The following is a 10635-nucleotide window of genomic DNA, read 5'->3' on the forward strand; positions in this document are numbered from 1 at the left end:
CCTTAAGGCCTTATCACACGGCCAAATACCGTCTGCACTTTCGTGGGTAAACGCGCACGGAAAAATGTGTGTAGTGACGTCATGTGGGGATTTGCTCTATGGTAAACCTAAAACACAGGTGTACTTTATGGCTAATTTATCGCTCTTTATTCGCTTTTTCTGTTTGGTGAACATCTGTAGTTTACAATTTCGTTAGTGGGATTCCTGTTCATACATTCCATACATTATATCCTGGGATATATTGCTGTTTCATCAATTTTGTTAATTTTTCAGTAATAATGACAGGTTTACGTACAAAAAAAATCTAATAATTGCATAATGTATCTGTATTGGTATTTCATAGATTAAATTGTAAAAATCAAATTGAACACAGAAATATACTAAAAAAGCGATTTTGTGAGTTGGATGTGCAATTAATTTTAAAAATAAAAACTTCACTATTATTTATTAATCAAAGCATTAAACAATAACAGAATTATTCATATTCTTCAGTTCCCTTAAATGTACTATATAATGTGCTGAACAATATTTCAGAGGTAAGAAAATGAATTGATCCTTATTAACTTTCACAACAGCAAAGAATTAAATAATTTTTCAACTGTATGGAAGATGTTAATTACATATTTTAGAAATTCAAAAAGTATACCATTATTTAATAAAAAATTAAAGATTTAATCTAATCAAATACAGTTCACAAAAAGAAGACAGTTCACATAAACATTAATAATTTTTTTAATTCTGAAAATAAATTTTCTTAGTTTTAATGACTATCTACGGGTGTCAATATCTTTTCGTCTTAATTATTGTACGAATTTCTTCGTGTAGCATTTGTCTTTAATAATGAATATTCAGTGGATTCCAAATAGCCGGTTTTTGATGAATAAAGTCGATCAAAACCCATTTTTTATCACACGACCATAGAACATTTTGGAAATGTGTTTACAAATTAGTTTCATATTGGCGCCAATCGCGCCATTCCTGGCAACTACGTCAGTACCAAAGCCATGCACGATTGGTTGAATTTCGTTTGCAAACAATCTTTCCGTCGCTATCGTCTACATTTTCAAGCAGGTTTGAAAAAGCTCACGATGACGGAAAACTTGCTTGACCGGTTGCCTGCGGGTAAAAACGGAAAATTGCCCACGAAAGTGTAGACGGTATTTGCCCGTGTGATAAGGCCTTTATGTTGAGGACTGAGTGAGATACACTGCGCCTTTCAAACGTTCCCATAAAAAATTCGCACAGGTTAAGATCCGGAGAGTAAGGTGGCCACAGTATACCGCTGCCTGTTCTCATAACGGAATCCAACCCGATCAGTGCATCGGGAAAATGTTCCGCTAAGAGATCGAAGTTTCGCTGAGTGTGGTAAGTTCTAGCACCATCTTACATATACCAAAAATCATTTATCTTGCTTATGCCATTCAAGAATAGAATGGCACCTTCATTCAACACGTCAAAATAAGCTTCACCGGTGGCAATTTTGATATAAAAAAACTGGGCCAATGATACCTTCGGCAGATAACACACATCAAATTGTGAGTTTAAGGAGATGCAATTGTATGATGAAGATTTTCAATGGCCCAGAACCTCCAGATCTGTTTGTTAACATATCCTTGGAGGTGGCCTCGTCATTGAACCAGATCCAATTAAAATCAATTTCGCCACATTCAATATTATAATTCATTGTGTCTGCAAAATCAAACCTCCTTAGTATATCCAAATCAATCAATGGTGATTGATTTGAATTTGTAAGGGAACAGAGCCGCATAAAAATTTGCATATTCACTTACAGACACGCTTTTCCTCTCATTGGTTGCCACAAATTTTCACAGCCATCTAGAGAAGCTTCCATTCTGTGCAATTGTCGTATGCATTGTAATTTGGAATACAAACTGTTCCGATTCGTAACTAACGTTCTTCGTGTAATTAGATTATGACGCTACATTCGGGGACCCTACAAGTTGTACATCAAAATACTTATCTTGACGTGTTCTATCCGAATTTGCAAATATTGAACGCTGCATACTTTGTGGGACACCCTGTATCTATGCATTAAGCCTAATAGCATTAGGAAATTGTATTAAAAAGTACTTATTATAAAGTATTAGACACTTTATAACAATCAAACTGTTAACTGATATGTAAGTTCTGTAGATGTTATATAATCTTTAAACATTATAATATCTCTTAAGATATCATCAAGAATATATATACAATCGTACACAATTGCAAAATTCTCTCATAACAGTAAATAAATGTAAAATCGATTGGAAAATTTTCTTTTTATGGGCATAAAGGGAGTAAAATTAAATAAGAGTGCAGAAAAATAATTTAAATATTAGCAAGTTACCGACAATAAACTATATATCATGTTAATTAGATGAAATTATAGAATTTCTTACAGAAATTGTTATATTTTAGGATACATTTCTTTTATTTTCATTTTTTTCTAGAAAGTACATGCATTTTTGCTGATTATCCTGAAAAAGTAAAACATCCAACATTTATGTTCATAATATTTCTCCTAAGAACTCTTGGGTTGAGTGCCAAACAAACGTTTAACTTATGAAGCTTGATTTGAACGTTATAGAAATCGAAACAAATATCCACAACGGAGAGTCCATGATGAATTTTGGGGCACACCGGTGGAGGATTATTACCTGAAACAGTATAAAAGAAATTAACTTTTTCCTTTCATTATTAGTATGAAAGAATTCACATGAATGAATTTAAAATAAGAAAAATTCATTATAATTCTTTTCAGCAGTAGAAATAGTTTTTCTTATTGTCCGTAGTAAAATTTCTAAATTTTTTTTTTCCTAAAGCGTAGTTTCTTAAAATCCAGATTTTTTATGAATACAGTTATAAGAATAAAATATTAATACAAGAAAAAAAAAAAAGAGAAAAATGCTTAACCTTGTCTGAGTAACGTTGTCAATAATTAAATGCGTATGTGTGTGCGTGTGCACCTTGGCGCTGTATAGGGCAGATAATTTGGCATAGAATTACCAAAATTTGTTATATATATTTACGACACAGGAGAGAATTTTCGAAATTTTATTTAATCGAAATTTAAACTAAAGGAGGGTATTTTTTTTAGAGATAACTTTCTAAAATATTATGGCACACCACCTAAAATTCAAACAATTATCTTCCGAAGAATGGCAATTTGGTTTTAATCAAACTTACCTCCTAATTTGAAAAAACTTAAAAAAAAAGAAAGGTTTTTATATATAATTTGCAGCAATACTTTCCGTTGTTGTAATATTATTAATATAATTTTGTTTGTTACAATAAATATAAAATTGCATTTTTGTCTTCCGTTGTTGAAATCTAAGGAATGAAAATTTCACTTATTTTTTCATATTGTCTGATACTATAATCGTAATAAATTTTATTTTATTATTTTTATTTTTTCATTTTTTTTGTGTGTGTGCGGAATCTGTGAGCAATCATCTAGGATGTTAAATATTTTGGAAAATATATGCATTCAACTGGATGGTTGTGGTTGCTATTTTTCAGTTCCTTTTATCAACACGTTTTAATACATATAATATATTTTTAGATTCAAAATGTGCTATTTTACTGTTGTTTGCATGGACAATAAGAAAAAGTATTTAGCATCTAGCAGGATGTTAGACGTCGCTGTCAGTTGGGTCATGTGACTGGAGTCATTTGGTTATTCATGTGCACAGTGAACAGAACAAGATTACTAAAATAAGATTGGTAAGGCTGAACTAAATTGGAATATAATCGCTATTCCAGGCGAACAAACTTGTCGCTGCAGGCGGCTAATATCCAAATAATGAATACCGTTACACAGTTACATAATATGAACAATGAAATAGATGCAGTATATTTTTAAAACTGAAATATAATTTCGTAAACAATGTATCCAAATTCATAGTAAAAGGCTTCTTTCATCCATAAAATACATAGTTTTTTTTATATAAAAGAAATAACTTTTTGCCATAGAAATGATTTTTACCTAAAGGGAAGTTATTACAATCATCTGTAGATAAAGGGCTCTTCTTAAAAAAAAAAAAAAAAAAAAAAAAAAAAAACATTACTAACCTAGTGCCGCGTATATGATCTTAAATGACATAACAATCCAGAGCAGGAAGTTCAAACAAATCGATTTGTCCTTCAAGGATAGTATGTTCGATACATGTGCTTCTATGTAAGTAGATGTAGTGGGTAGACTGGGTTCAGTTAGCCCTCGTGCATTTATTTTACTTTCAAAAATATTTTTTAAAGGGCGAGCTAAAAAAAAAAATTAATAAAAGGAGTCTTTAAAAATAAACATTAATTAGTATACTAGCACGTGTATCTCTTAAAAATTTTAATAATATTTTACTTTTCAATCTTTAATTTATAATTAATCTTTTTCTCAAATTCTTGATAAAAGGACGTGATGACTTCCGAATTAGCATTTAGTTGATTTTATTGATTAATTTATAATTAAGTTTTTATAATGTTAATCAAGAACGAGTAATCTAGAACTAATCTGTTATCGAGAATACATAAGTGATCAAAATTTGAAAACATTATTACACCAAGAAGTCTTACATTTCAATTACAAGAATGAATCATCAGAAACATGAAACAAATTATGTTCAATAAAAGTATATAAAAATAGACAACTCAAATATATAAATTCTTAATATTCCTTTTTACTCCTTTTTTTTATTTTTCTGCAGAAGGAAACTTCAACTGATTGATTAAAAATTATAACAATATAGTGTGCATATTTTCAACCATGTAAAGTAAACTTACCTGACAATGCACTGTTATAAATTGTTATACCGTTGGCCATAAATTTCAGATTAAGTTTCGTTTCCTTGCCTACATAAGTGAGCTCAATGCAAACTGTAAAAATAAAAATGTAATTATTAATATTCTAGCAGGCAACTAATATTTAAATTATAGAATTTCATGTGAATCCATGAATCTGAAAACTAATTAAAATGTCATAAAATTATTATTCATCCGACGTATATGCAGTTCATTTGTTGAAGTTGTTCCATTATTGCTAAAATGAAAGGAAATATATTTAGAAAAAATGCTTGTTTTATAGTTATTAGTAAAAATTCTAATATCTGAAAATTCTTCTATATATGTAAATATAATTTTGAAGATGCGTGGCCGAAAAGAAGAACTTTTGAAATTTTAACTTCGATTTATTTCACGCGGAGTCATAATTTGTATAGAAAAATGGCGATAATAAAAGGATGTTTCTTTACATCGCGATATAAGAGCAAAGTGGCAGAAATTTTTCTCTTCAGTTATTTTACTAAGAGATTATGATAGGGATTTCTTTGACACGTGTAGACTTAGGCAATGGAATCTTAGGTATCTTTGAAAAGTATGAGCAAGTGTTAATATTTTTATTCCTTCGCCCGGTGTTTGAAAAAATGCATAAGTCATCAATTGTCTAGAGTTTTTTTTATGTATAATTAAATAAAAAGTGGAATTGCATCAGGAAATAAGCTAACATTTTAGAATGAATTTAACGTGAGCAAATTTAAAATAAAAATTAGAAAATTAATTCAGACTTAAATTAGATTTTAAAATAGCATTGCATACATACATACACATTCCAACACATATTCACACACACACCACATATATAAATATAGAATATATATATATATATATATATATATATATATATATATATATATATATATATATATATATATATATATATATATATATATATTAAAAGTTAATTACTATAGAAAAATAATATCACACTCAATGGCGTACAGATGGTAAAGGCATTTGGGAAATAATATTATTTTTTCACCAGCAATCGGCATCAGTGGGTTGAGCAAATGTAAATAACGTCTTGGACGTTAGCATTTTTTCCCCTCCCTCTCGGTGTGTTTTATATTAAAAAAGTCATATAAAAACACCTATGGTTTATTTGCCAGGGTCCCCTAAGTTTGGTACCTACAGCATCTATATCCCTTTGCTCCTCCACTTTCTATACTACTGATCATACTAAATATAATATCGAATGTTGATACAAACATAAAACGACGATTTTTTTTATTGTTTTATATGTTAGATATTTATATTTTCCCTTTCTAATGCTTGATTTAGTATGCTTTCCAGCTGTTGATTCTAGAGGCAGTAAACATGACGGTCACTCGAGATGGCAGTAATCCTGAGAAAAAAATATGTATACTCCATAACGGGAAAGGGATTCAGTTCTGTTCATTTATCAAAATCGCGATGCGCTAATACTTTTTTCTACTATACGGTTTAATTTTAGTTTAGTTTCTTAATTTAATTTTCATTCAAATATTTTCATTTGTTGCGGTCCAATTTCTTTATATTTATTTATTGGTAAAATATCTATAAATCAGACCTTGCCCTTTATAAATAAAAATCTAATTTTGTAAGCACTAAATGTCTTCTCATGCTTCAGTTTTTTTTTTTTTTTTTTTTTTTGCTTAAAATGCATCATTGGTTTTTCAAATAATTCAAAATAACAATGGATATATAAAATATGCAAAAAATCATCTTAAATGCATACTTAAAATCTTGCATACTTACTTTTTTTTAAAAGTCTCAATTCTTGAATATGTGGAAGTTTCCTGCAACATACTACGTCTGAAAGGTTTTTAAATTCGCACTTAAAAGGAAGTGTATCCAGTTTTGTTTCAGGATCATGGTCTAAATCTGAAATAGTCAGTGAAAAGCAACAAAAATATTTTAGAACCATACATATATATAAATCATTTTAAAATCCTAGTCAACCATTTAAAGTTTAAATTATTTTTTATATCAAAATGAAAAGCGTTGAGCCTTTATCAGTAAAGAATTCAATATTCTAAGTCAGAATGTTCTTAAAATGTTTTATTTAAGCACTCCATGGATATGTTATCCATTAAATTGAGAATGATTTTTAATTATCAGTCCTCCAATATTGAATCACGAGTTGTAACTTTTATTAAAATCAATGAACATGGTTTAAACGATTTTATGAAGTCGTAAGCACAAACTGAATGGGATTTAATCGCCATTGATCATTGATCTAACTGATTTTTCAAATTTTGCCACTTTAAGTTGTGAAGGTAAAACAAAAGATATAAATTTAATTTAGTTAACTCAAATCACATCTTGTTTTGCAACAACAGGAATCATATTTTGGATTGAATTATACTTTGAATCAGATTTTGGATTTTGAACCACAGTTAACTGAAGATGTAAATACCTTCTTCTCCGAGATTTAGAAGAAATCCATTTGACTCAAATCATTCGATTTAACATACGCCAGGTTCACATACGCCACGGATTTTTCAGTGGATTCGGGTTTCAAATCTGGAATCCTCTGGTCTAAAACGGATACCTTAATAATGATTCCGTCTTATTAGAAGAAGTATAGGGAGAGGGGCATTGTTATTCATAAAAGAATGGAACGTTTTATTTAAAGATCTGATCTTCTGACTTGTATTATATCATTCGATCTTCGTGTGAAATCCAAAGCGGAAATCTTGTGTGAATGTACAATATATTCACTGGTAAAAATTTGTATTTAGGTGGGAAGTCCAAATTTCTGTCGATTATCAAAATCGTATATATTTATCGCTACAAATTTTCATCTTTCTAACCAAATTGTTGGAGAGTTTCCATGGTAATTTTAGAAAAAAATGTGTGAATTTTTTCAAAATATGTAAATAAAAAAATAAAAAAAATTCTTGTCGGCAACAGTATATAACTACAACGATGGGAATTCGGAAAACAAACTTACAGCTTTAGTTATTATTATATTACTTCAGATTTTTCTGTCAGCTTACAAGTATCATGTTTATTATTTCAGATAGATGAAATATGTATTTTAAATATATCAAAAATGAAAGCCATATTAATAAAAATATTTTAATTGTTTTAAATTAGGCAAATTTTAAAAAACAAAATTTACTTTTTCTAAATTAAATTTCAATACTTCATGTATTCCAGAAGCTCATAAGCATTTTACACTACTCTTTATATGAATTTCAATTAATGTTTATTCTCAAACAGAATAAAAAGAATTATATATCTAGCACATGACCGAGTGAGTTAAAGAAATTTTAATAAAAATGTTCACTCACCTTCTCTAGCGTTTTCATGGAACTGAAAGTAAAATATATTTCGTTTCAGAACATAATATGCGAATTCTGAAAATTTACGTAATCAATTCATTAATCACTTTCCTCAACCATAATTGTGCAAGGAAAATAAAAAAGGTATGAATAGAAAGAATTTTTATAAATCTTTTATATATTTATCATTTCAATGACAATATTTTTTATTGAGACTTCTGTCGATATCATTTTTATTCTTTATACCTTTTTCCCATTTCAACTGTGAATTTAAAAAAAATAAAATTCTAATTTTTAAACATTTAGAAAAGACCACATAGCTTTAATTAACGGTAAAAAGAAATAAGTTTTTTTTTTATTTGAATCGTTTTCGAACAAATTATATCAAAGGAAGATAGTATATCAATATAAGCAAAAACTAGACTCGTCAGAAAATTGCTATGAAGCTTTGAATGAATCTGATAAATGTTTGACAAGTATAAACAAATGTTTTGATAATAGCTGCATTAAATGAAATTTTTTATGGTTAAATTAATAATTTTATTCATCGATGCAAATTTGATATCTAAAATTTTTTTTACTACACTCGTATAAAACCAGTGTTATACAAAAAAAAGGGGGGGGGGACTCCAATGTATTTGGATTATGACTTTTTCCCCTTACAAATATCATTTATTTATTTATTTTTAGAGCATATTTCTATCCAGAAAATAAATTATTTGCTTAGTAAAAGTTTAGTCATTTCTCGTTTCAAATTAAAACTCACATTTTAGATGAGATGACAAACAGAGACAACAGGGAAAGAAATAGCTCAATGAATTTAACAATTTTACGACGTTTAAAATAGTACGAGTTATGCTGTTTATCAAAACTTCAAATTTAAGAATATTTTGCACGGAGAACCAGTAAGATCAAGCTTTGCATAAAAATGAAATTTTTCAATAACATGGTAATACCGAAAGAAAAGTTGGTCGTTAAAGATGGTTAATCTATAAATGAGCTCTGTCTTTAGTAACTATACAGTAGTCATAAAAAAAATCATCGAAAAATATTAAGTTGTGTAATATTTTAACACTGGTTTGTTTCATTTGCCTCTTGCAGATGTTAAGCAGAAAACAACAAATATCTGATTAATGAAAATTTGATGTCATATATCCATTAAGTTAAGTTCTTTACATAGTATAGCAATTACTCTATCAAATGAACGAATATAGACTTCATTTTATTAATTTAAAAATTTTAACTAATAAATAAATTTTTAATAGAAAAAATTTTTATTACATTTTTTAAGATTAGAGTCAAAAATGAGATATTAGTTCTTTCTTCCTCAAACCTTTGTGTTTCAAAAATGAAAAATGTTCATCTTATTTACGAAAAAATTTTTACTCACCTTTATATTAATTGAGTAACTCTGTTTGAAATTTAGAACTAATATTATTAAAAGATAAAACATCCTGTTTTATCGTAAGATTACAGTCATGTGAATTCCATCACTGTTAAGTTTTCAGTTATTTCACATAATGAAATTACGCTTAAGAGAATAAATATCCGGAAATTTTATTTGAATGCCGTTGTAAATCTCTGGCAGCCAATCAATCAATTTTTTTTTAAAATGTTTGAATGATTTGTTTATCAATCATTGTCAACTAAAAAACAAAGATAGATTTTATTCAATAAAAATGTTTTGTTATATACTGTAGTATATGTCATTTAATTCGAATAAAATAATAGTAATGATAGCAACGAAAGTGTCGATTACAGAGAACCTATTATTTTGCCTCATTTCGAATAGAGAAAGTTTATATTGAGTTAATGAGCTAAAACGGTAGGATCAGATTATCAAAGGAGCAATGTAGGCAATCGTCTAGAGATCTCGCGACATTGGAGAACTGAAAGTTCAAAATTAATTTTGTGGAATTTTCATGCTAATTTAATTTGTTTTCACATTTTGCTTTAAAATGACCATATACTCGAACTTATTCAAGAATCAAGTATCTTTCAAATTTAAGAAAGTTTTTAAACTTTTGCAATTCTTTTTGTAATTTAAACTGAGTGTGGTCTAAAGTTTTCAGTATTTGGCTGAGTGACTCACGAGTGAACAAACCTGACAAACTTTATGTCGAAATATTTCTATTGTGTTAAAATATTTCGTAATTTTTTTTTATCCTCTCGTTTAAAATTAATTTTAAATTTAATTTTTTATACGCTAGGTAATAAAATCTCATATAGGAAAACTGCAATCAAATGTTTAGTTATTGCAATGTGACAGCATATTTATACCAAATCTGTTAAATGAAGCCTAAAATAAAATCAACAAAATATGACTGATTTTAAAAGTTGGGGTGGGGGCGTAGGAATTTGCAAAATCTTCACTAAATAATGGCCTTTATATGGCTTAATCAAGTTGAGTAAATGATGCAAGAAATTTATAAGAACGAAATTTCAACAAAATCCTGGGAAATTTTGAGCTTAAAATTTATCAGTTATCCTGAAGAATTAAAATTCTAGAAAGATAATTTGAATTTTGGTGGAACAATGC

General features: G+C 28.3%; 1 protein-coding gene across 1 annotated transcript; it reads right to left on the reverse strand.

Annotated features, from left to right (window-relative positions):
• Positions 1-2462: 2462 nt before the first annotated feature.
• Positions 2463-9565, reverse strand: LOC129989174 (uncharacterized). Its single transcript, XM_056097949.1, has 5 exons — positions 9487-9565; positions 8106-8127; positions 6565-6690; positions 4777-4869; positions 2463-2660 (listed from the first exon to the last, which is right to left on the reverse strand). The coding sequence occupies exons 1-5, from the start codon at positions 9547-9549 to the stop codon at positions 2476-2478; spliced, it is 489 nt and encodes a 162-aa protein (XP_055953924.1). The 5' UTR covers positions 9550-9565; the 3' UTR covers positions 2463-2475.
• Between the last annotated feature and the right edge of the window lie 1070 nt (positions 9566-10635).

Source organism: Argiope bruennichi, chromosome 1 (genome assembly GCF_947563725.1).
Source record: "Argiope bruennichi chromosome 1, qqArgBrue1.1, whole genome shotgun sequence".
Lineage (NCBI taxonomy): Eukaryota > Metazoa > Arthropoda > Arachnida > Araneae > Araneidae > Argiope > Argiope bruennichi.

Bases quoted from the DNA above. Each gene is read 5' to 3' on its own strand.
- LOC129989174 (XM_056097949.1), bottom strand. From the start codon at position 9,549: ATGTTTTATCTTTTAATAATATTAGTTCTAAATTTCAAACAGAGTTAC. The intron at 8,128-9,486 runs GTGAGTAAAAAT...TTTTACTTTCAG, and splicing joins GTTACTCAATTAATATAAAG to TTCCATGAAAACGCTAGAGA. The intron at 2,661-4,776 runs GTAAGTTTACTT...ATACTGTTTCAG, and splicing joins TTATAACAGTGCATTGTCAG to GTAATAATCCTCCACCGGTG.